At 37.0% G+C, this 26,851-nt stretch overlaps 2 protein-coding genes across 3 annotated transcripts; one reads left to right on the top strand and one right to left on the bottom strand.

The window, feature by feature from the left end:
• Positions 1-1,201: 1,201 nt before the first annotated feature.
• On the bottom strand, positions 1,202-7,204 carry tbc1d20 (TBC1 domain family, member 20). The gene is made up of 8 exons (XM_044122014.1): positions 6,752-7,204; positions 6,379-6,564; positions 6,091-6,171; positions 4,843-5,029; positions 4,635-4,736; positions 3,816-3,957; positions 2,008-2,186; positions 1,202-1,800 (listed from the first exon to the last, which is right to left on the bottom strand). The coding sequence occupies exons 1-8, from the start codon at positions 6,801-6,803 to the stop codon at positions 1,536-1,538; spliced, it is 1,194 nt and encodes a 397-aa protein (XP_043977949.1). The 5' UTR covers positions 6,804-7,204; the 3' UTR covers positions 1,202-1,535.
• Positions 7,205-9,343: 2,139 nt separating this feature from the next.
• Positions 9,344-25,846, top strand: znfx1 (zinc finger, NFX1-type containing 1). 2 transcript variants are annotated; one of them, XM_044122018.1, is made up of 19 exons: positions 9,344-9,490; positions 10,110-10,206; positions 11,607-12,301; positions 12,432-12,666; positions 12,749-13,098; positions 13,192-13,371; positions 13,523-13,629; positions 15,038-15,276; positions 15,544-15,672; positions 15,815-15,963; positions 16,090-16,233; positions 16,360-16,471; positions 16,889-17,118; positions 17,815-17,954; positions 19,635-19,767; positions 19,927-20,094; positions 22,341-22,451; positions 22,574-22,669; positions 22,863-25,846. In XM_044122018.1, the coding sequence occupies exons 2-19, from the start codon at positions 10,161-10,163 to the stop codon at positions 25,308-25,310; spliced, it is 5,712 nt and encodes a 1,903-aa protein (XP_043977953.1). In that variant the 5' UTR covers positions 9,344-9,490; positions 10,110-10,160; the 3' UTR covers positions 25,311-25,846. The 2 variants fall into 2 exon arrangements, with proteins under 2 accessions (XP_043977953.1, XP_043977950.1); XM_044122015.1 differs by having other exon boundaries at positions 16,886-17,118; positions 22,863-25,845.
• The last annotated feature ends 1,005 nt before the right edge of the window (positions 25,847-26,851 follow it).

Genomic DNA, 26,851 nt, shown 5'->3' on the forward strand with positions numbered 1-26,851 from the left:
TGTATTTGTCACACCCTTCTGTATTTAGGCACACACTTAAATAAGTAAGTTTCAGACCCATAGCCAAAGAGCAGCATACTGCTCATAGCCAGGCTTTCCAAGAGATATCAAAGAAATCCTCTTAGAGATCATAGGCAGAACAACAATGGTTCTAAGATCTTAACCAAAGCTTAATGTTTGCTTGATAGCTACTTTAAATGTAAATCCTTTTTAATAGCAAAGTGTGCTGCTCAGCTGGTTTAGATTTAAAATGTGATACTGTGTTCTGCAACAAAAAGGTTAACGTCAACTGTGTAAGCTTCCTCTAATAAAGTTGAACAGATGTAATTCAGTCAATATAGTACAAAGCTTAAATGTAGGGATTAAAATGCTGTTCTGGTCAGGATCTAAATGTGCTATGATTTTGTCATCTGCATTTCTGCAACATGATTTCAGCATTTTATTCCACTACAAAGAACAAGGAAAGGGTGGCACTTTACAGGAAGACCAGCTTGATTGCTCTAGCCATTTTAAGAAATTATCCATATTTACAGAGGAGGATTTAAAGATACCTCGCAAAGACATTTATTCTCCTCAGTGTATACTTAACCAGAAAAAAAGAGACAGAAGACTGAACAGGTATTATAGGGCTCAGAGGAACCATTTTAAAGACTGGTTTACTAAATATTTGGGTTTTCTTGCAACTCTTTTCTAAGTCACTGTTTATTTCCGGATTGTAAAAATCTATGTTTTTGGCGTTAAACTTCAGTAAAATTATTGGCGTATGTTAATTAGACTACTTTGCTTGTTTTTATTTTTATATGAAAAATAGATCATCTTAGCCTCAATCCTTAATTAAAATGCATAATGAAGACTGACATTTCTAGAAGATGCTCCATTTACAGAAAAAGATTATAATTCTACAATTGAAAAACAATCGGAGAGGATGAAGAAACTAAAACCCATAAAATTATGACCCTAAAATGTCTTCATGTTCCAGTCAAATTACAGACATTCCTCAAATTTTAGATTTGTTTAAATACACGGGATTCTCAAGTTGGTCTCAGTACAGGTATCAAATGCATATAACAAATGAGTAGCAATCAAATACACACATGTGCACCCACACACATTCTCTCATTCTTGGCAGCGAGTTTCAAGTGTAGTGTGTCAGGCTTTCAGCATAAATCTCAGTGAGCGAAACACTAAATCAGACATCCTATTACAAAATATAAATAAACTTTAATCATGACACAATTAACAACAGTTCTTGGAAATATTTTCTTCATTTTAACATGGAGAATTTCTTCATTTAGGAGCGCCAGCAGCTTTTAAACCTACATGCCCTTTTAAGGGTTCAAAAGTGCCACAGACCTATGAACTCCTCTCAGAGCGGGACTTTTGGTCGCATCCTTGACGACAACAGAGGAGTGTTAAGATGTTCAGCTTAGTTAGCACTCTCCAGACAGTGTTAGACTCCAAAAATGTTCAGAGAGTTCTAGGACAGGACCCACCAGTCAAGGAGAGAAAAGATGTCATGTTGGTTTTAGGGTAGCTCAAGGAAACAAATCCAGCTTGGGGGCCCACTCCAGAGCTGTGTTAACCACAGCAAGAGCTGCTGCCCCTAAAGCCACAGTCAGACCCATGACTGCCAATCTGACAAAGCGTCGGGCAGTTGAAGGCTGTGCTACAGTCATGATAGGGCTCGCTGTCGAGCTGTCTGGAGAACCCTGCTTTTGTCTGCCTCTGCGACGGAGAACTGTGTCCGGCCGTTGCTGAGTAGATGCAAGCTCAAAGTCCTTAAAGGTAGAAGTCGCCATGCTTAGGATAAAAACAGAGATGGAAAAGAGGGGAGGAAAAAAAGGACATTGAAGAAGTTAATAGAAGAACAGCAAGTTACGCTTGTTGGTGAAAAGCAAAGGAAAATTTAATTTGTGCAAGGGGATGCAAGGGAAAGAAATAAAAGATGGCACAAACACCCTGTAAGGGTAACGTGTTTACAAGCATCAGCCCTAAGGACTTAAGTACCTTTCATGTGCAGCTGCCTCTCTGGCCAGTTCAGAGGGAGGAAACTGGACAAAGAGGTCTCCAGCTCGGCTGATCAGTGTCTCGTATGGCAGATCCTGGGGAATCTGAGACAGCAGGTGATGGACCATTGCCATATCACATTCACAGTCCAACACCTCCTCCTGCCTATGCAGCACAATCTGCAACAAATAACACACCCATTTATCAAGGGCCACCATAACAAGTGCAAGCATTTACTGAGAGTGCTATTGAGTGAAAGAGTCTGCTGTGCAACAAGTTGGAACATTTCAGAGAAAAATCGGGTTTGCCAAAGTAGTTGCAATCTCGAGAAAAAAAAGAAAAAAAAACAAACAAAAAAAAAAACATGTCAAACATCAAGATGTGACCCTGCTCCTAAGGGATCAATCACATCAGCATTCGACTATTTCTCTTTCTATCAAAGATGGGGGTGGAAATGTGTCAATTTGTAAATCTGATTAAGCCACAGCAGCATCTCAGTGGAGTAGAATTTTTTTCCCTTGTAAATGTAATGAGTATGACCCATTCCTAATAAAAAAAAAAAAAATTATATGTTTATGAAATTAGAATATCCCAAATTACTACAGAATCCTGGGGAAGACAGCGAATCTGACAGTTGTTCAGCAGACAACCTGTTGGAAGAATTTTATAGTTAACTATCATTTATTTACTTTATGTAGTGGAAAAATTACAATAAGGTCACGCCTGCTAGTTGTATTGTTATATGTTTATTCTAAGTTCCTGTATATTACCACCAAGTTAAAACTATTTTGGTTACATGTACAAGGCTGGACGTTGTTTTTCACAGCTGCATGGGAACCAATCTGTTTTCCCATGCTTAGGATCCCTTATCCCTTTGTATAAAACTCATGTCTTGTCCCTGCCTGACAGAGCTTTTCATCCAGACCTGCTTTCATGACTGATTGTCCTACAAGCTCTCTTTATTGTGCACAATATATGACTAAACCTGACTGAGTGATTTTACCTGAACAGTGCTTGGAAATGACATCTTTTCCATGACAATTTACCTTATTTTATAATATCCATTTTATTTACCTTTGCATTTACATTTTAATGATGTGCTTTGAGTGTTTTGAAGTGTTTGCAAAAACTCTGGAAGCCGCCTGCTGAGGAGTGAAAAAGGAGGATACCATGAACGAGACATTCCGGAGTTGATTGCCCAGAGGAACTGCAAACCTATACCCTTATCTTATGAAATATGCTTTTGAAAATTGTATGAATGATTTTGTTCATGTGAGTGTGCAGCTGTTTCCTGCTCCCCCTTCCTTCAGGGCTGCACAATGTCATGTAACTAGGGTGTTCCCAATTCTAATAAAAGCAGGGTAAGACTTCAGAGCGTAGGCCGAAATCTGTAACTGGGTTTCAACTGTGTTCTCCCTGCAGGTAAAACTAAATTCTGACTCTTGTCTATTCTTTGTGTCTGCGTTTAGGTAATTTAGACCTAACACAACCATTGACATCTTACACATGAATGATAAGATCCGAAAAGTAATTGATGTACCTAAGAATAAAAGTAGAAAGTTAAGTGGAAGGAAAATATGTGATGGGAAAAGAGAAACAACAAAATAAAAAACAATAAAACCTCAGCAGCATCATTGGCCGACCGCTTTCATGCCATGCTGCATAGATGTAGTAATGCATACATAAGGACCCAAACTAAGTACTGAGTGCATATACTGTACAGTACATTCCTATTTTTTCATATTTCTGTATCAAAAATATTTTCTCTGATGAAATATTCAATTAAGTAGACATGAGAGGAAACTTACCACAGCCGCAAAATAGATTGGCATCAGTGGATGGCAGGCCAGGAAAAAGTCATACAACCGTACAACATGACGGAAATCAGAGAGCACATGGCCAAACCAGGTTATCAACCAGCTGAGAGCAAAGACTGTGCCCACTTCAGCCCTGAGAATTAATAAAAGACTTACAATGAGATTAGCTTACAAACAAGCCTGAGATAATTCACGGCTTCTTAATCAACAATTTGTTTTACCAATTATATTCATACATTCATTTAAAAAAAAAACAACAACAATAAGATATGATGAGAAATCTTAGGTTACATGAGGAGACCAGACAGAGCAAGTCAGTTCAAAAGGCCATCAATGGAATCAGTGCGCCAAGCAAAGGACTTAATGACGTGCTGTTTACAGTCCAAAGTTAAGCTATCATAATAGGATCAGTGTTCTGTTAAAGAGCGCAGAGACTGCATTTAAAATCTTTCATCTGCCATGTTTGTGTATATTAATGTGTAACATTTATGTGAACTTTTTTTGAAAAATAGAACACTGCTTCTGGATTTTTTATAACAGAACATGTTAATAAGAATTAATATTCAGGGATTGCAAAATTCCATTCAATGCTTATAGATTTATGTCCTGCAAAACTGTTGTGTCCGTCTAAAGTAAAATGTATACATTCTCCATGTTTTCTTCTCTTTTAAGTTGTGCATATATCGTCCTTCTCTTTATCCCCATCCTTCTTCATATAACATGTATGTTTTGGAGTATTTTGCTTTTTGAATAGCTATCAGAGCCAGTATCATCAATTATAGCTGTGTATAAAATAACAAGGAATCCTACTGCTGCATGAAGTCCTGCACCTCAGGGTTGACCCTTTCAATAATAGGCATCAGATAGTTAAGAATGTGTTTTGTGTTGTCCATGGTGGGGTCCATGAAGTCCCTGTGATAGAGGCCAAAACAAAGAATTCAGATTTATGTCTAATCTAACTTTAAAAGATAAACTTAACAGAAGACAAACTGCTGACCAATTTGCTTTTGGCATGTACCTGAGGTGATGTGTGGAGAGTTTTTCCACTAGAACAGTTGCCAGGCGCTCCCCCACAACCAACAAAAAGGTGACAACAATGTCATGGTATCCCTGGTAATAGTGCAGCTGGGGATTACGTTGCAGAACTCTCAGGATTATGTCAATTAGTTCTTCCTGAAGACCCTCTCTCTGCTCATCTGGCATACCTGCACAAACGCATTGAAGATAAAATGTTGCTGTTAGCTGTTATACGTTTTCAGTCTTGCTGCTTTTTAATATCTTAATATATTTAAAACATCAGGGCAACTAAAAATAAAAATGTATATATTTTTAAGACGGACCACTCAAAATCTGTTGAAGCTAACTTTTATCAGCAATTTTTTTGAGAAACAAATATGTTTTAATAATATTCTATTTACGGTATATAGTTAAAAAATTGCATTTTTGAAATGGGTTTTGAGGCTGCATTAAAAGTGAAGTGTACAAACTTTAATGCTGAAAAAACAATTTAATCTAAACAGGGCTGTTCATAAATAAAAACTTAGTTTATTAACTAGGATCAATTTAAAATGTATGTAATTGACTTGGAATTTGACTGTACCATCGATTAAATTAAGTTTTTTTGTAAACGTGCCTTGAGACAACATTATTGTAAGCAAGTGCTATATTAATACATTTATTTGAAGACACATTCTTATTTAAAAATTAAACTTTCACTTGCATATCAACAAATACAACTAATGACAGATATTAAACTTCGGTATGTGATCAACAATGAAACAAACTCAATCTGGTGGATATTAGACAATCCTTTGCAAGACCAACTAACATAAGCACAGCATTTCACAACCAGTTTTTACTTAGAAAATCACTTGTGAGAGGGCTTGGCAAATTTTTTCCAATAAAAACGACATCAGTGTTGACTGCCAGCTGAACCCTTCAGGTCAGCAAGTAAGTGTCAAAAATTTGTAAGACTGCATTAATTTCAAGAGAATGTTTATTTTATTTATTTATTTAGCTCATTTAGGTGTTTTGTGAGCAGAATATAACAATTTTAAAACTTTTGCAGCATCCCACAATCAAATTCTAATATGATACTCTAAATTAATACGAATAAAAAGTTTTGTCTCTTTAATATAAAAAAGAAGAATTTCCAGCACCTTAACAGTAATTTGCATACGATTATGACATCTTAATAAAAGCACCCCACATGTTGGACATACTGCAAAGCAGTGAATAACAGCAGTTTGTTCTGCAAACTACTCACCAGGTGGAAACCTTCGTAGAGAACGCTGAACATCCAGCAAGACCTGGTTGTAATCCTTATTGTTTTCCCGTTCTACTTTTTCTGGACAGGACAAACTGCCATTAGCAAACAGTGTATGCGAGGGGAAGCTGCACCTGATCAGAGTGTAAAAATAACTGCCATCATGCTAAATTAAAAAAAAAGTGGAAATTTGTTCAGGTGCAGAAAAAAATATATATCCAAAATTGTTTTTTATATGCATTTGTATATATCTATATATATAATATAGGGCCATGCAAGAAACGGTACCAGGTTCTTGAGCCAAAAGGTGAGGGGGAATGTTGAGGAGCCAGGGCCAGACCTGACAGCGAATCTCATCAGTCAGCAGTCCCCCCTCACTGATTGCCATCCTCCTCAGCGTTGCTACGTCCACTGGATCCACACTCAGGGCCTGGGTGATGTCTGCAATTTTCCGTTTCCGTTTGGTTTCCCGGTCTACCAGGGAGAAAAAAGTGCCTATTCTTATCGTTACAGTTAAAAATCAATAATAAAAAACTGCACGCAGAATTGAGAGATTACGTTTCAAAAAGTTATGAACCGATGACTTATAACTGCTTTCGTGTGTAGTCGCAACCTGGCAGTCGTTTAATTAACTTTACATGATCCACTGTTTTCCACGTACCTTGCCTTCCATTCATCGGCGACGACGAGCGATCACTTCTAGTCGTCCTCATTTCTCTCCTCTTCTAGGTGAGTTCTTATTGCAAATCATCTCTTGACATTTTTCGGTTGACTAACCCCCCTGTTACAGTTCTTATGCCTGCTGTAGTAGATAGCCGTTGTTTTAATTAGCAACGGTAGCCTTCATAAAGACACGGCCCCTGACAGTTGTCTTGCTACTGCGTTAGCTAGTAACCAAGCTGGCACCGCACTGGTCGGGTTCTATAAACGATACTTCCACTGAAAGAGCCATCAGTTCTTTAGACCGCTGGCTGAAAGGAATATAACGTAAGAACCGCAGAAACCGCTACATGTTTACACTGGCGGAAGTGATCTGCAGCAGCGTTAGCTTCCCTGCTAAGAATGAATGATGACGTCTGTTCCAGCTGAGTGGCGGGGTCAGCTCCTTACCAGTCAGCCGGCGAATGACCCAGCTAAATGTAGGGTGGAGGGCGTTCTCTATTTTTCAAAACAAAACGAATCAGGGTATGCATTCCAGTTCCATTAGATGTTATGCAAAATAAGGCCACAACTAAATACAAAACAAACAAACAAGCAAACAAAAATCATATAAAGTGTAATAATGTCAAGTGCACAAGTGGTTACAATTCAGAATTTTAAATATACCATTTAAAAATGCACAATAAAGACATATTGCCTTATCGTATTTTACCATCATAATTTAATTTTACAAAATACAAAGTTTTGGGTATGAGAATGGCATCCCAAATAATTATTATATTATTTAATGTATTATTTTCATTACTTCGTCCCTCTTTTGTTGCCAGGAATGGGGTGCTGGTATAAGTTACACTGCAGTTGCAAGAATATTGGTACTAACTGCCAGAGCTTACACTGTAAGCTCTGTTATAAGTCGGTATGCTTGGCTCTATTTCTCATTTTATTTTATTTTTTATTTTTTGCTATCCAATGTAGCATTTGTGCAAAAAACATTGCTATGACTTAAATCAGTATAATCCATTTATCACTAAAGAACCTTTATTGTTGAATAAAGGACAGGCCACTTCAGTCCCTTGACAAATGGTTAGCCTAATTTTTCTGATGTCCATACTTTGCTCTCAAATACTGATCAAAGGCCCACTGTAACAGAATGCAAGTAAAGTAATTTAAAAGTGGAAAATAATTAAAAACATGACAAAATAACATAATAATTTTCCTTACCCTGAATGTGATTTCACCATAGATTTTTACCATAAAAATCTTGATTTGTTTTTGGAAGCTGTTTTTACTATTATTATTATTATTATTATTATTATTATTATTATTATTATTATTATTATTATTATTATTATTATTATTATTATTATTATTATTATTATTATTTTATTTTTTATTTTTTTATTTATTTTTTTTTTTATTATTATTATTGGATAACAGCATAGGAAAACACATAGGAACACTGGCCATCACATGTTGTTCTTCGGTGACAAACTGCATTTAAGTTGGGATGATAGACGTAAATAATAAATTGTCTAGTAAAGAGTTGGTAACTTTAGAATCTTGTAGCAGGAAGTTATTCAACATTCTGTTGGTTTCGTTTTTGATATTATGGTACCATTGGCCCGACATTGTGAGGAGTTCCTGACAATGTTCCTGCAGTGACACCACAACAAAAACTCATCAGTGGAGCAACACTATTACCTCCATTATAATCTGCAGGACCCTGTTCTCAGTTATGTTGCTGCTGAAGTTACACAAGGTGCAGGATCTCACAGCTCTACACATTGTTGTGAGAATCTCAACAGGGAGTGATGTTTGTTTCAGTTTCCTCAGAAACAGTCTCTGCTGTAGCCTACTCTGTTTCTCTATCCCCGTGGTCTTATTCAACCAGACGAGATTATCAAATTTTAATGCTTGGAGGATCTCAATGCAGATCACTTCCTCTACTGCAAGGCTGATAATGCTGGGAAATGTGTGCTCGTGACTTCTGGGCGACATTCGTCCTACATTCATTTTATCCATACTGTCCACTTGAAGCGGAAATCTTTGTTGGGCAAAGGGGAGGAGTAATATTAAATCAAGGGCAAACTGATCAAGCTATGTAATGACTGATCATGTAAATTAGCATATGAAAAACATACAAAAACCCCAGATCACCTGCTGCAAGACCAGGGCTTAGTGATGTTTAGATAAAGGACCGCTGCTCTGCTCCCCGGCTGCTAAACAGTGCGGTGACAATAAGGATAAGTGTAAAATTGCTGCAAGGAAAGTCTTTTATAGGTTTTATTTTACATTTCGTATCCTCAAATGTCACATTGCAAATTTATGGATGTTTTATTCTAAAATAAAATTACAATCATTCCGTACATAGCACCAGTTTGAGATAAACATGTCAGCAGAGTCCAGCGCAGCTTCTATAGAAATTCCCTTGTCCTGTCATAATAATCAACACTTTCCAACCTGTCCTTAAACAAACTCTCAACCAGTCAGTCACCAGGATCCAGTCAGTACCATTTTACTCAGATGAGTCACAGTTTCTTCCTCTGCAGTACCTTCTAGGCGTGGCGTAGTTCTGATGAAACGAAAACAGAAACTAAAATGTATTTTTAAAGTCACCAACAGCTGGCGCAGTCAGATATCGGACGTCTAGCGACTGGCAGATCTGACTGAACCTTTGTTATATTTCGACAACTTCAGTACTGTAGTACTGTAATGTATTATTGAGGACATTTGAATAAAGGTAAGTAATTTTCATTTGTATGTTATTCTGTATATCTATTGGAAATATTTGTAAATTAGCACTTAATAAATATTTAATTTAACTTTCGGTCTAAAGTAATATCCTTAACTCAATTACAGGTATACCAAGAACTGAGGTTGGTTCTATATTAATATATATATAGATCGTTAAGTTAATACTTATTTGGGAAGACGTTTGTGCTGGGGGTTGCTAACATAACATGCTTTGTTGTTGTAAAAGCCATCACCGTTTCGAGAGAAAGGAAACTTACACTAACGCGGAAATGAAGTGACTCCTAAAGAGGGCGCACTTTCCTCTGACTGAAGCTCATATTAATGCAGCACAAGGATTCAAATTGAAATTACTGCAAAAAGATGTTCTGCAAAGACCTTTTAGATTGATTTTAATTACTTCAGTATTGTGCGGGACTGAAATATACACACGCATTTTGCTCTAATAACTGAGAAGGACAAGCTATTAGAAAGTTTGCTATCTGTTATCTACATGTTATCTGTATTTTTTGAGTTTTACTTTTGGGCATGCTCAGGTATTTCATCGTTTTTAGACATTCACTTGGATGTGGTGCTCATATCTGTTTCCACTTTATTTTCTGTTTCAGAAATATCCTGTACAACCTGCATAGAAATCAACAACTACCACATGAAATACCATGGAAAAGCTGCCTTTTAGGTCAGGCAGAAGAGGGACTCATAATGGTTAGTTATTTCCATCAACATGCCTGTCAGAATAACACATACAGTGCAGTGCATTGAAGCACTATTAACACTCCCTCAAGAACTTCACATTTTGTCTTGTGATAAGCACAAACTTTATTATATCTATTTGGATTTTAATGTTCAAACTCAAAGTAGTGTGGAGTTGATGGAAAACAATATGTAGTTTCCAAAATATTTTACTCTGAAATGGTTGGCTCATTTATAGTTGTAAAATTTAGTCATATTCACTGTATAAAGTCCCTCACCATCAGTTTTATTGTTTTAGCACAGACTCTCAATTGGTCCTAAGCCTGGACTTTGACTGGACTATTTTAACACATTGCCACGCATTGCTCTTAACTGTTTCATTGTAATTCAGGCTCTCTGCATGGTGTCATCTTGCTGAGAGTTTTTTATTTTCAAGATTACCCTGAGTTTACCTCCATCCACTTGTCCATCGCCTCTGACCCAACTGCCTTTTCTTGTGGAAAGAATCAAGCATCACAACAGCCTGATGTAGTGAGCACACTATTCTCACTGGAGAATAGTGCAATTAGAGTCACAATCAATGTGTTTTTTTTTGTTTTTTTGCTCACATTAAGTTTTGCATAAAGGTCATGAAGTTAATTTTAGTCACACCTGATCTTCTACCACATGTTTGTTGTTTTCCCTATAGGAAACTGCAAATCAGATATTGCATGGCTTTCTGTTAACAGCAGCTTTCTTCTTGCTCTTTAGTCATTAAGGAAATATTTATAGAGTGTGCACCTATAAGTCCACTTGTCAACAAATTCTCCCACCTGAGATGTGGATTTGGGCCACTCCTCCAAAGCCACCATAGGGCTTGGTGGTGCTTGTTGTTGTTGTTTTGTTAGTAGGTTTACAGTTGTATTATATTTGTTCCAGTTTGATGAGATGAATTGTGTGATGCTCTGTGATATGTTGAAAGATCTAGATAGTGTTTTACAAAGCTTAAAGCTTCTTCACAACTTTATCTGTCATATCATTACGGTATTTTGATTGTTATGATACTTTATTGCTTTTACTGTAAGAAATCTCTGAGATCTATACGGAACAGTCTTAGTAATAAAAAAGTTGATTTTATCAGGTAATTAGATTTTGTTACATAGAGTTTGATTTATGGGTATCAGAGTAAAAGGGGATTAATACAAATACATGCCTACATTTTCTGTTTATAGTGAATATTTTTGTAAACTGTATTTTCCATCTGTTTCAAAATTGTGTTCTATGCTGGTAGGTTAATGAAAGGTTCAAGGAGTATGAATATGTTTTCAATGCATAAACCCCCTGTTAATCCCCCCCCCCAAAAAAAACCAAAAAAAAAAAAACAAAAAAAAAAACAAAACAGAAAAAATTCACTGTTATTATTCTTCTTTCAGGTCAAAATGAAAATGGACAACATGAAAATGGACATGGACAAAGAGGACGAGGACGAGGAAGGTTGCAGGGAGACAGAGTGAGAGAGCAAGAGGTCAGAAGAAGAGCACAAAGTCAGGAGCACAGTCAAAGAGATGCAGACAGACAGAGAGGTGGCGCGAGAGGAGGAGCGAGAGGAGGAGGGAGAGGTGGTCATAGAGGGGGAGGTGCTGAAAGGCTGAGATTTGGAGGAGGCAGAAATGAACAGCCAGGTGGTGCTGAAAGACAAGTAATGAGAGCAGGGGCAGAAGGAACTGGTGCAAGGAGAGGAGGACACAATGGAGACAGAAGGGAAGGCAGAGATGGGACAGATCCAAGTCCCCGTAAACTGGGTTATAAAACACTGGAAGACCTCTCCAAACAGGAACCCTCTGTTGTGGCCATTACGCTCTCCTCAAATCCTGGCTTTCGAGCGCTGCTTGGTGAGACACCAATGAGACCAGACCTTGTCCAACTTATCTGCTTGGTGGTGAGCAAAGCCTTCACTTCAAGGACAGACAGAGGCACCCTGCAGCACCTGGCTAACATCATAAAAGAGTCAAAGTTCTTAAGCATCACCCTGCTTCACTATGTGGGAGGCATGATGTCTGACTCCAACCAGACCCGCAGAGCACAATTCCCACAGCATCTGGAATACATCACAGCCATTCTTTTAGAGGTAAATATTGCTTGAAACAATGTGCCACTTTCTTAAGAAAAATAATTTTTAGGAATAGGAAATTCACCAGTGTATTTAACAGAATAAAATACTGTTACCTAATGAGCTGTTTATCATCTATGCTTGTTAGGTGCTTAGTATCTTCCCCGCAAGCTCTGTCAATACAGTGAATATGTTAGTGACTTTGCTCCAAGCCTCTATAAACACCCTGAGGGCATCAGGTGTAGACTTCCTGCCTAAAGTAGAGGAAAAAATGGAAACTCTCACGGGTCTAATAGCTCATCTCCAGGAGAAATCGAGGGAAGGTACCCTCCGTACAGACAAGGACACTTATGGTCTTCTGACTAATGTTGATGATAACGAAGGTAAGGCCTCCTTAAGATATTTCTAGTCACATGATTAGCTGTAAAATATTTCTGTGTTTAAATGCTTACATTTCTGCCACAGGTGAAGAACAGGAAGATTTCAGAAACATACCACTCTACCCAACTCCTGAGGAGTTCCATCAGAACCACAAACCATTTCTCAGACAAAACCTTACTTCCCGAAGATACACAAACACCCACCTTTACCTTGATACACACTTCCGGCTGCTTAGGGAGGACTTTGTGCGACCGCTTCGTGAGGGAATTCAACAGTTGCTCCAGGACCAGATGGCCATGGGAAGGAACGATAACCCATTGAAGAAGAAGCGCTTTGATGACATTCGTGTGTATTTTTCCACATATCTGGTGGTGCCCAAGTGCACACACACTGGTCTTGCCTACATTGTCCAGTTTGATGTTCAGCCACTTAAGGTGAGGCTCTGGATAGATTTAATCAGTCTCCCACCAAAATGAAGACATTTATAAACAAGACTGTTAATAATGCTTTTATTTTTGTTCTTGCAGTTTGTGCGATGGCAGAACTCTAAGAGGCTGCTCTTTGGTTCCCTGGTCTGTCTGTCATATGACAACTTTGAGAGCTTCTTGTTTGCCACAGTGTCTGATCGGGATCCAAAATACTTGGAGAAAGGGCAGGTCCAGATTACCTTTACAGAGGAAAGTAGGGTGAAGTTGGCCAGAATACAGGTGAGGCAGAAAGACATTAGGAACAACATAACTTGGTATGTTATGTTACCAAGTTATGCAACTTGTAAATAAGACCAACATTTTATTTGGTTTTATTTGTTAAACTAAATATAATACTATGTCATGTCTTCTTTGTTGTTATTGTCAACAGAAAAATCAGTTGTTTCTGATGGTTGAGACGACTGCATACTTTGAGGCTTATCGATATGTTTTGGAAGGCTTAAAGGAGCAAACTGAGGATGATTTGCCCTTTCAGAGGTAATGCTGTGTATGTGGAAGAGTTTTGAATTCCAAAACTTAAAGCAGCTAGGATACGTGGAATATGTTAGAGAATGTCATGTGAAGAAGAAGGTACATTTGTCATGCTTTGCAACACTAATTCTCAGGTGCCCTGAATGTAACCTGAAACTTTTGCAAACCTTTTAAATGGAATTTAATACCATCTTAAATTTAAAAAGCTTATGTAATAGGCTTGGGTCAGCTATGTGTTCAACAACTCTACTAACTAGGATTGTACAATAATAAGAAAACTTTACTTTGCAATTTTATTGTATAACACCCGATTACACAAATTTTCCCCATTCATAACTTTTTTTTCCATCATACAAACTACACCACTCTCTAGGAGCCTGGAGAGTGGTGTAGCCCATTGTATCTTGGGCTCTAGGATCTATATAAGGTATGAGCATAAATAACACTAGAAGTTCATTAAAGTAGTTGAAAATAACATTTGCAAGCAGAGTTGCATCCAACCAATTTTCTGCACAAATTATAATTGCACACCTTGATGGTGTAATGATAATTGTGATTCAATGTATTAACTACCACATCAGTTACAACCAATCTTGACCTCTATGACATATGAAATCATATAATGTTGCTTGCCCCCCAGGTATTAAATTCATTGGCTGTTGTAATTCTTAAATTACAAGAGCTTACAAGAGCTTGGCTGTTTCAATTCTGCTTATTTATCTGTTCTTTTGCAAACATCATTACTATTTCATGTTAAATATACAAATATCCATTAGCTCTCTGGAAGGTATATGGATTTTATTGTTTAGGTCATTGAGTGGAAACAAATCTTTGAACCATTTGGGGAAATGTCACTAAATTGCCTTTCTCACAAACCAATTTAATCCTCCATTTCAGTATATTACATGTTTAGTAATTACATCTTTCCCCTGGGAAAGAGCTGTAAAACCTAAGATAGATGAGTAGTATTACTTAAAATTAGCCAATACTGCACCTGCAAATAAACAAAGTGAGAGAACTAGCAATAAGAGCATATTTTTAATTGAGTGCTAAAGTGTTTTTGTCTGTATTGTTTTCATAGAAGGGTTATAATTGTGGTCAAGATGGATCTCCTTTTGTGGTCTGTGCTCTAGCAGATTTGAAATGAGAGGAATGCTTAGGCTTATCGGTGTTGCTTTTCATTTTATGAAGAATCCCTCTCAGCATAATAAACTCCAGAAAAGTCCTTTGTTTAACTTTTAAAATCACCGTTCTTAAGCTGTTACCTAAACTGATAGCTGCAAAGGAGACTATTCTCTTCACAACAGATTTATAGAAAATTTGCAACATCATGCTACACACACCAAAGGCCTAACATTTCAAATGAGCCAGTCTGTTAGCATTGTCCAGTTAATATGGATATGCTTGCTTTCAGATACATTGTGGAGTGTTCCACTGATGTGCTACCACCAGCATACCTACGAAGACGGGATGTTTATGACCTCTCAGATGTTGCCAAACCTGAACACAAAAACAGCATAAGGCCCTTTAACAGCCTGGATGTAGATGCCTGGCCTGACATGGAAGAATTGGGCTTGGATGAATCTCAGATGAAAGCCTTTCAGCTTGCCCTCACCAAGGAATTGGCAATCATACAAGGACCACCCGGCACTGGTGAGAAGCCTAAAAGATTTTGCTTGAGCCATAATCTATACGTTTTTTTTTGTTTGTTTTTTTTAATTCTTGGACTTAATTAGCTGGTTTTGTATAAACCAGAAAAAAAAAAACATCCAATAAAGGCTCTGGCTTTAACCTACTGCAAAAAATGCTATATTCTTCTTACAGAAGTCGTTCTCAGGATGCTGCTTTGCTGTGCTAATTAATACTGAAACACAAGCGTGTATCTAAATTGGTGCATCCTGTGTCTTTTCTTCTTTTCAGGAAAAACCTATGTTGGGCTAAAGATTGCTCAGGCTCTGTTGACCAATAAGGATCTGTGGAACAACACCAATTCAGCTCCAATGCTGGTTGTATGCTATACTAATCATGCTCTGGATCAGTTCCTAGAAGGTAAGCATTCATAATGGATTCAGATATATTATTTCTAAAAAAAAAAAAAAAAAAAAAAATCAATGAGAAATTCACACTTGAATCACACCTTAGGTCAAACAATGTTTAAGAATAATTCATCTGGTTTGCCTTTGCATCTTAGGAATTCACAAATTTCTGAAGAATGGCATTGTGCGAGTAGGAGGTCGCAGCAACAGCGAGATTCTGAAACAGTTCAATCTGCGTCAGCTGACCCACTCACAGCATTTCAAACGCACTCTACCGACACACCTTCGTACTGCATACAATCAGGTGAGCTTTCAAATATCCTCTGAACTGTGTGAGGAGGTATGGTGATTTAGCTAAAGAAATAAAATATTTTAGTTGTTTTTTGTTGTTTGTTTTGCAATAAATTGTACTTCTTATTTATTTTTAAAGATCTATCGGCAACTGTGTGACGAGGAAAGGGCAATCAAAAGCCAAAGCTTGAAGTTAGAGTGTTCTCTCAAAGGTGTGATGCGTGAAACCTTCCTCCAGAGATTTATGTTAGAAAGACATTGGATGAATCTCAACTCCCCCCCTGTGAGTCAATAGAAAGTGAAAACATTTTTTCTTGTTTTTTCTTTCTTTTACTCATGTGAAAACTGAAACAAAACAGAAACCCATATGGGAATGAGTTACAAATGTCTTCCTTGTAATGATTTGCAGATGGAGGATGGCTTTGAGATAAAAAAAAAACCCAATCTGATGATGGAGTGGTTGGGTTTGGGATCGACTCCCTTCCAGCAGAGGGAGTCGGAGACTGCAAATGGAAACGAAGGTAGGTCTTTTAAGCTGTGAAAATAGTATATAGGTTTTTGGTAACTGGCATTATAACCTGCTAAATTAAATCCATATGAGTTCCAAAACATTAAAGTGATCATAAAGGCATCAGAAGAATTCTTTTTGATAGCAAAAAAAATAAGTAAGCTGGGCAATATGACAATGTCTGCATAATAAAACATACAACATATAAAAATGAAAATAGATGTTTATAATATTTTTAATTTAGAACTGTTTTCTCTTGCTCTTTAAGAACTTTTGTGGTGGAGCCTTGTCATTTGCATTACATTGCTTTGTTCAGCAATATAAGTCATTAATAAATACCTATTATATTATAGCATTACATTACTGCCCAAACTGAATATTGTTTTCCTGATTCTCAACCAATATATTATTATTGTATCCTGTATAGCAGAGGAAGCAATGGAGGAGGAAGAAGACCTCATTGAAATTGAAGAGGAGGCTGAGTTGATCCAAGCAGAGCGGATGATTGAAGATGGCTGGACAATTGGTCCCAGAGCTGGCAGAGATGACAAAAAGAAAAGGAACATGGAGGAGGATGTCAGGAAAGTGGAAGAACTGATGCTGGCTATGAACCTGGACAACGTTGACACAAGGGCTGAGCAGAATGAAAAAGTCTGGGAGGTAACAATGACATCCATCCATCCATCCATTCATCTTTATTCATTAATAAAAATTTAAAAAATCAATCAAATAGCCAGGCAATTCTTCACGTTGTACTGTTTTTAAGTTTTACATCATAATCAATCAAATTAATTAAAATAAATTAAAAATAACAACAAAAACATACCAACTTTGGCTTTATATGTAAAATATATTGCCCAGTGGAAAAAAGACAACAACAAAAAAGAAAAGCAATTTGCGTAAGTATGAACCCTTTTCCATGCTTTAGAGGTGTGCATTATTGTATGTGCTGTCCTGCTCTCTTGCAATCCCAGAGGTTACAAAACACTCAAAGGATTTCTTAACAGTTTACCATCATTCTTCAAGCAGCAAAACTAATCATTATGTTTAATTTTAAAGTTTATTTGCTTTAATTGAGTACGTCACTAAAGTGTGGTTATTAATGGAAATTACTGTTGAAGCCTGATTTCCTCTAGGAACTTTATTATTCCAAGTACTCCAAGTAGGTTTCCCTGTGAAGAAGATTCCTATGTCTAATTTAATCTTTTCAAAGTTATTAACTATAGCTTTTGAAACTGTTCAGCACAATGCTATTTCAGTTAATCAATGAAAACTGCCACAGAATCAAGTTAATAACTTAACTGTAATGAACTGAAAGTATGTTGATAAAAGTTTACTCTCCCTTTATCTGTCCAGGTGCAAAAGCACCAAAGGAAAAAGATGAAGCAAAAAGTCAGACACGAGCTTGGGCTGAGCTCGGATATGACTGACCAGCAGGAGGAGAATGTTTTTGACGTTTGGAGTCTTAATCTGAAAGACAGATGGAGACTTTACCGGTAAATCTGGATTTCTAATTAAATATCTTTTGTTCACCAGGTAACTTTATTTACTTTTAATCACCTGTTTCTGTAATTTTTTATGTATGTATTTATTTATTTATTTTTTATTTTAACTGCCCTACCTTTCAATTTGTTCAATGTCCAGCTTTGCTTCCATTACTTTCTAACCAAACGTATGGAAGAATTCTGTTCCCAGAATGTATAATTAAGTCAAAAAATATGTAAAAAAAAAAAAAAAAAATGTATCCCACAGAGCCAAGTTGTTACTTAGCAAGCTTTAAATTACAAAGTAAAAATGACCTTGGGGTTATAATGCTTATTCAATCCAGCATCATTTTGTAATTGTTTAACTACTATTTTTTTGTAATTGAGAGTGCATAAAATCCATGCATAATCCATAACAAATATTGTATTTTTATACAATGATTTTTGCCCACATTGCAACTAGTTTTTACAGTATATTAAAAACAACCCGACTTAATTGCCTAGTCATAGTCTGACTTTTCATCAAGGCCACATTTCATAGTTCAAGTTGATATGATTCCCAGTGGATTGATTTGGAATTATTTACTAAAGCAATGGAAAGGGGTCACATCTTCTGTTTTCATTTTTTGATTTCCATTTTTAATTACAAACAGTGAACGTGCACTTTTTCTTTATGTAGACAAAAAATGGCTACAAGCATACCTGTATAGTTTGCTTTCAAAATCTATTGATCTGATCTTCTGTGGTAAGTATTTAGTTAAAAAGCAACTAAAATGAGCCTGAAAAAAATATGTATTATTATTAACAATGTCGTAGTAGGATTCAGTAATATAATAAATATTATTACTGTATTATCATTATGTGTTCAGTATTTAGGTATGTATAATGGAATGAATGAAAAGACTTAGGGAGGATCACATGCTTATTTAAATGTGTCTAACCTACTTCCTCGTTACTAACAAATACATCCCAGGAGGACAGAAAACCTAACAAAAGATAATTTACAGCTTTAATAATCAAAAATGACTTTTCTGGGCAGTCTTTTGAAAACCAAAAACTTATTCATTTGTACCTGCTTCATTACATAATTTTACTCCCATTTGGATTTATTTTTTATACTTTTTTAGCTTGTTCTACAGCAAACTTAGACATTTCTCATACCATTTTAAATCTCCCTCGGTGAGAAGAACAAAAAAGAGTCCTTCTTGTATTCCAATGTTTAACTCCCTAAATCTTGATATTTGTGAAGTTGTTGATATTGTGAATATTTTTATCCATATTTACAATATCCTGGATCTCCTATTATTCCAATTTCTTCAATAATTGTCAGTGGTATCAAGTCATCTTTGGTTTGATATGAACTCCTTCAACACAGTCATTATGTTCCTGCATCATTTCTGTAATAGGGTGTTCTGATGTTTTAATTCAGCTTAAGATAAATATCATTCTATGAACTATGAATACTATCTTTATATTTTTAAATATTATACATAACTATTTTAAAAACTTGTCATCATTATTATTTATCTTCTTAAATTAAACAGTGTACTTTGTTGCCTTTTTGTATAATCTAAATTAATCTGCAGGAATCCCTAGTAGTTCAAAACATAGCTGTTATTTTAACTAACACATTGAACACTGGTTCAACCTGAAAGTTTAATGTCTTTAAGGTGTTTTATATTGTGTTTGCAGGTTGTGGGTTTCGCGCTACAGAATAGAGGTCCGTACCAAAGCCCTGGAGTCTGAGGAGGCATATCAAAACGCAGTGGACAGAATGGCTGATGTTAAACGACAGGAGAACCTTCATGTCCTCAGGGAAGCAACGGTACAGAACCACTTGATTGTGAAATAGCTGAAATACGTTTTTTTCTGTAGAAATGCTGACACACCATATGAAGCTCATTGAAATAAATGTTTTTATGACCACATAAGTTAATTCTATTTAGGTGTGTGATTTAACAGGCTTAAACAATTTTTATTCTAGGTTATTGGCATGACAACAACTGGGGCAGCCAAGTTCCGTAAAGCTCTGCAGGAAGTACGTCCGTGTCTTGTGATTGTTGAAGAGGCTGCAGAGGTTCTGGAAGCCCACACCATCACTACACTGAGCAGAGCCTGCCAACACCTCATCCTCATTGGAGACCACCAGCAGGTACAAGCAATTTCCCAACCAATTAGTGATCTTGTTTCTAATTAATCTCATCACCACAGATTTGTATTTGCTGATGCACATTTTTACTAAGGTGCTGTTACATAATTGAAGTTGTCCCACTTAGATGTGTTTGTTTTGATCCCTATGTTCTTTGTTCCTTGAGGAAATGGCAGAAATGAAATTCCAGTGAAAAAAAAAAAGAAAAAGAAAATTGAGCAACCCGTTACTGGAGACAGAAGAGATTTGTGAGGAGTGATATTCTGGACATCAGTAGACTATTATACAACAACTTGTCAAGGCCTGCCAAGCACATATGGACAGGCAGCCTGTCTAGCAATCTGTGGCATGTGATCACAACTACACACAGTTCTATCACGTCTAAATATTCTGTCCAGATCTCATCTTGCTGTCTAACTTCAGTCGGCTGTAAACCAATACTTGCATATATTACCCAGTTTATTCATGGATAGTTTTTTTTTTTTTTTTGAATTGGAGTTTATCTTCTCTGTCCATGGGTTTAAACTATCTGACATCATCTGCAACTTTGTGTTTGGACTCTTGTTTTTGCAGAAACCAAACCTGAATCCATGCATGTAATGGAAGTAGCTGGCTCACACTTTCCCAGTAAAATAAGTTTTGGCATTGTTGTGCTATTCATTAATCACAGGTTTGGTGTTGAATCGAGCAGAACACAATGCTTCACATTTTTACTAGAATTTGTCTTGCCTCCTCCACACCCCTCCCACATACTGTACTGGCACAATCACATGCTGTCCTCTAGCTAAATTAGGTTGCGATTGCATATACAAACACTTAGATTAACACTCACAGGCAAAACAGAGGAGAAAAGAAAGAGTTGAAATCCACTAATACTTTTTATATTGCTTTCGCTGTCAATCCAACACACAAAATACCAATGATATCAACTCTAGGATTAGTGCTCTTTTAACTTGTATTCACAAAGCTTCAAACAAGTCCTCACTAAAAACAACTGTAATGTGATTGGCCACTTATAAAAGTCATGGATGGATGGAGTTATGTGTTAGGTTCAACTGAAGATGCCAGCTGAGTAAATAAAATTATTCATGTGGATCTTATCACAGCTGACAGGAGAGACTTAACTTGATTTAAACAAAATCAGTTTAAGCAATCAGATAAATTGATACAATTTATTCTAAGAATAGTTCTCAGAAAAAACAAAGGCATGGGACATTGCATGGCTCAGTGGTTCGAGCAGACACCCCATACAGAGGCTACAGACCTCAACGTGGCCATCCAGAGTTTGACTCCCGTTCTTTCTTCGTATGCTGCATGTTTTTTCTCCCTTCTCTCTGCCCCTTTCCTGTCAGATTATTGTCAAATAAAGGCCATTGGTGCCAACAAAAATCTATGAAACAAAAATACAAAGACACAAGAAAACAGATAATTTAACAATCAAGCGAGAAAACACAATACTACGTAAAAAAAAAATAAAAATGATTTGACAAAATAATTTTTAATTGTACAAACTCTAAATCTTAAGGCAATCATTGCAATGATCGAGGAATGCAGTGACAGACCTAAGAATGGTAAAAATATTTAAATTATACTTAGGCCTGTCGCGATAAATGAAAAATCAATTAATCGTACGATAAATTAAAACTATCAACGTCATTTTAATTATCGGCATTATCGTCTCTTCCAGCCTTTTTCTCTTTCTATTGATGACACTGAATGAAAAAAGGCTCAACTCCGGTGCTCTCCACTGACCCTCCCTTCCTCATTTCCTTAGTGTAAAGTTCTGATTGGCTACCTGTCACAATCAACAGGCTGCCTTAACGGAAAACCACACCACACACTACAGGAGGATCGGTTATGAAATCGCAAGCAACAATCTTAGAACGACCAAAGTTCTAAAATTGTTGTAAGGAGAAAATGTATATGTGAACTAACGTGTAGTGTGAACTTTTGCATCAGGTAGTCGGATGTGCCCAATCTTCTCTATTTAAATCTAATGATTACTGAAGGGCAATATAGTATGCAGTATTTTTTATTCAAGTACATTTTTGTTAGTGGAGACTGAGAATCCATTTTACTTTTGTTTTTGGTTGTTTTGTTTATTTTATCAGTTCCAGTTCTAAGTGTTTTTTGAAAATAAAGTGCATCTATCTTTGACAGGAAATTGAATGCATCTCAATAAAAATATATTGGTAAAAAAAAGTGTTCAAGATAAAAATGTACAAGCTATTTTCTTTATCTTTTTCTAGCTGAGACCCAGTGCCACAGTTTTTGAGCTTGCTAAAAACTTCAACCTGGAAATGTCCATGTTTGAGAGGCTGGTGAACATGGAACTGCCTTTTGTGAGACTTAACTATCAGGTTTGTTTTTCTCACTTTATTATTTCATTTCTGATGTAGATAAAAAAGCTGGCTTAACTTGATTTTGAAACAATTTCCAATACCACTGTGAACTAAATTTTTATTTGTATTTTGCTCTTCAGCATCGTATGAGGCCGGATATTGCTCGTCTTCTGACCCCACACATTTACTCTGCATTGGAAAACCATCCCTCTGTATTTGAGTATGAAAACATCAAGGTACTGAAGCATTTTCACTTGCATTAATTTTCATGCTTAGTTGAACCAATAAACACATGATCTCTCACCCTCATAAATAAAGATATCTGTAATTTTTAGGCATTTTCTACAATTTTAAGTTGAGTGAAATTGACATGTAATATGCTGTATATTGGGGTTTATCATAAAATTTGCTTTGCTTTTAATTTAACAGGGCCTGAACACAAATCTATTCTTTTTGGAACACAACCACCTAGAGGAAGAGATCAAAGATGGAAAAAGCCATCAGAATACTCATGAGGCAAAGTTTGTTGTTGCTCTGTGCCAGTACCTCCTCCTCCAAGAGTACAAACCAGAACAAATTACAATACTTACAACCTATACTGGCCAGCTTCACTGCTTGCGGAAACAAATGCCTGCCAGTGTCTTCTCCGGGGTCAAAGTACATGTGGTAGACAAGTATCAGGGCGAAGAAAATGACATTATTTTGTTGTCTCTTGTACGTAGCAACCCGCAAGGAAAAGTTGGTTTTTTGAACATTCCCAATCGGGTCTGTGTAGCTTTGTCACGTGCTAAGAAAGGACTTTACTGTATTGGCAACAGTGGGATCCTTAGCACGGTTAAACTGTGGAGCAACATCTTCCACACCTTGAGGGAGAAGGAGCAGGTTGGAAGAGCTCTGACGCTGTGTTGCCAGAATCATCCAAATCGACAGATCAAGGCTTCCAAAGCGGATGATTTCAATGATGCACCTGAGGGGGGATGCACCCAACCTTGCGAGTTTCGTTTGGATTGTGGCCATGTTTGTACTAGAGCCTGTCATCCTTATGACCCAGACCACAAGGAGTTTAACTGTACCAAGAAGTGTGAGAAGATCTTATGTAATGAGGGACACAAGTGCACACTTACATGTCATGAAATATGTCCAAAGAAATGTCCGGTGAAGGTTGAGAAGATCATACCTCAGTGTCAGCACACACAAATGGTTCCTTGCCACCAGGATCCAGGGACATTTATATGTGGGGAGCCTTGCATGAAGCTGCTTCCCTGTGGACATCGCTGCGATTCAGTCTGCGGACGCTCTTGCAGCACTAGGTGCATAGTGACAGTCACATTAAAGCTTCGTTGTGGACACAACCAGCAAGGACCATGCTTTTACAAAACAAGCACAGAGCAGCCTGAATGTAAGGTGCCATGTAAGCACCAGTTAAAATGTGGACATGACTGTCACGGTACGTGTAGCAAGTGTTACCAGGGGCGCTATCACGCCCCCTGCCCTCAACGATGTGAACGTCTTCTGATCTGCTCTCACAAGTGTACAGAACCCTGTACCCGTGATTGCCCACCCTGTCGGAAACCCTGTGAGAACTGCTGTGTTCACAGTAAGTGTAAGAGGGAGTGTGGCCAATCATGTGCTCCTTGCATTGAGCCCTGTAACTGGCAATGCCCTCACCAAAGCTGCAGTAAGCTTTGCCACGAGCCATGCGATCGCCCACCATGCACTGAACCTTGTAGAAAGACCCTAGATTGTGGCCACCCATGCATTGGTCTTTGCGGAGACAAATGCCCAACCAAATGTCGCTTTTGCGACCATGATGACGTCTTAGAGATTTTCTTTGGCACTGAAGATGAACCCGATGCTCGTTTTATTCAGCTCGAGGACTGCGGACACATCTTTGAATCCACAGCTATGGACCAGTGGATGTCTGAAGTCAACCAAGGACCTGAAGAACAGCAGGTAGCAATAAAGCTAAAAGAATGTCCCAGGTGTAAAACTCCAATACGTAAGAATCTGCGCTATGGATCACATGTCAACCGCAGTCTGGCTGAGATAGAGATGGTAAAGAAGAAGATAAATGGAAGAGAGTCTGATATTGTGGAACAAAGAAAGATTCTTAAAAATCAGTGGGTTGAAAATCAGAAAATTTGTCAAATATATATACCAAAGGAGGATAATGAGATCCAAGCAAAACTTGAAAAAACTTACCTCACGGCAAGTGATCTGTGGATCCTGGAGAACAAGATTGATTTTCTGATAAGAGTTGCGAAACTTCTAAAAGTTCGAAACAAAAAAATGTTATTCACAGATGGTTACAAGTTTCGACAGGGTGTCAATCAGTTCATGTCGTGGCTCAATAACACAAGCCAAAAATTCACAGATCAACAAGTCTTTGATTTGCAGAGAGAGCTACAGAGACTCAACTTACTGGCTGAACTCAATGTCCGCTGTCACATTGCAGATACAAAAGACCAGATGAGGAAAATGCAGTCTGAAGTTCAAGAAATCAGACATGCTTTGGAAATGCCTGGCCAGTTCACTGATCAAGATCAGCTAAATGTGAAAGAAGCCCTGAAGAGTCTGGATGAAAAATTTCCAGCCACAGGCTTAGGGATCAGTGAGGAAGAGCGAAAGATGATTGTCTCAGCAATGCGAATGCCTCCGGGCCACTGGCACAAATGTCCCAATGGCCATGTCTATGTCATTACAGAGTGTGGAGGAGCTAATCAGAGAGCAAAATGTCCTGACTGCAAAGCATCTATTGGTGGAGAAAACCATACATTGGACAGTGGCAACAGAGTTGCCACAGAAATGGATGGATCCCAGCATAGTGCCTGGTCTGAAGCTAATAATCTTCTGAACTTTGACCCACATGACTTCTAAAAAGCAGTGTCACAAACTTCACATATTGTATTTGCTCACATGAGAAAAACTTTTTAATACTTGTATTAAGATCAATGTTAGATAAGGTAATAAATAGTCTTCACAAAAGTCAATGAATAATTCACAATCTAGCATTATTCTTGCATGAAATTTATTTCTGAAAAAAACATGTCTTTAGGTTTTAATTTTTTTGCATGTTTTAAAATGATGAGAAATGCATGGGGTAGCATTTTAACATTTGCTCCTGCAAAATCATAAGTTGTTTTGTTTTAAGAATATGCATTTATATAAGTTGCTTTACAAGAGATGAATGAAACATTTAATGCGGGAGTGTAAAGGATGATTTTTATTATGTCAGTAACATCTGTCATGTACCCAAACAATAGGTGGCAGCAGAATACTGTACAACAAAAAATGTATACATAGAAAAGTTGTTAAGCATGTTTGTTCATATAAAATAAAATAAAAAATTGATTCATGTAATTTGTGCTTTCTTTTCTATGTATTATGTTCTTGAATAAAAATTATTTTCTGAGATGTGGGTAATGCAATTCCCAACAAGAGTAATTTTTTCTTCATCCTTTCTCTAATATTTTTGTGAACTAGTTGCAACAAGGGGTAAAATATTTGTGTCTTTGCCTTGATATCATTGGCAATGAAGCCAAAGAAATAACTACCGTTCCTCTTCACTATGCACGACTCATATTCGCTGAGTTTCATTTTGGTGTCTTGTACCAGCTTGCATCACTTTATTTTATGATGAATGTGTTCCTGTCACAGACACAGCTCCGGCGCAAACTTTGCTATCTGAAGGTGGGGGACAACAAAAATGTTCTGTCAGGGTAGCGTAACAGTGAATAAACTTTAAAAGCTGGCCACTCTTTTAGTATTTATAGTGTTCAAGCACAGAGTTGAAGGAAAGCTGGATGAAAGGCGACGCCGGAGGAAAAGGGTAATATCCTACAAGGTGGACTGACTCATTTATCATACCATGTGGCCTTAAATATGCTGCTGTCAGGATCCATGGGTGTGCTACTCCAATAATAACTATCAAGTTACTCTAAATCTACAATTTTAAAGCAAAAATAGGTAACATTCACATTATACTTTCTTTTTTTTAAAGTGAAATAACAGAATTTTGAATTATGAAAAAGCACCATTAGGAATGCACGCATAGTGTTTATGCTTTGGTAAATTTGTAATGCTTTTTTATTTTATTTTATTTTTTTACATTTTCTCATGTCAACCAAAAAGTTATATTATTTTCTCAGGATTTTATGGGCTAAGTAGAAAGATTTGAAAGGAAAATTATACATTTTCAAAACTATTTTATAAATAATAAACTGAAATATGTGATGAGCATTCAATACTTCTAAATAAAACTCATATAAACAATTCTAAGTTTTGATCATTCTTTAGAGCATTGTTAAATTCTATAAAAATCAAAAGGAAATGACAGAGCTGCAAACTTGCACTGTATGTACAGTATTGCATTATTCTGAGAAGAAGCCAAAAGGCTCAGGGTAAGTCTGAAGGAATTG

This window comes from Gambusia affinis, linkage group LG07 (genome assembly GCF_019740435.1).
Source record: "Gambusia affinis linkage group LG07, SWU_Gaff_1.0, whole genome shotgun sequence".
Lineage (NCBI taxonomy): Eukaryota > Metazoa > Chordata > Actinopteri > Cyprinodontiformes > Poeciliidae > Gambusia > Gambusia affinis.

Coding starts and splice junctions, on each gene's coding strand:
- tbc1d20 (XM_044122014.1), bottom strand. CDS start 6,803: ATGAGGACGACTAGAAGTGATCGCTCGTCGTCGCCGATGAATGGAAGG. Junction 6,172..6,378: donor CCTTTTGGCTCAAGAACCTG/GTACCGTTTCTT, acceptor TGTCCTGTCCAG/AAAAAGTAGAACGGGAAAAC. Junction 5,030..6,090: donor TCTACGAAGGTTTCCACCTG/GTGAGTAGTTTG, acceptor GCGTTTGTGCAG/GTATGCCAGATGAGCAGAGA.
- znfx1 (XM_044122015.1), top strand. CDS start 10,161: ATGGAAAAGCTGCCTTTTAGGTCAGGCAGAAGAGGGACTCATAATG. Junction 10,207..11,606: donor CAGAAGAGGGACTCATAATG/GTTAGTTATTTC, acceptor TTCTTCTTTCAG/GTCAAAATGAAAATGGACAA. Junction 16,472..16,885: donor GACTGCAAATGGAAACGAAG/GTAGGTCTTTTA, acceptor TATCCTGTATAG/CAGAGGAAGCAATGGAGGAG.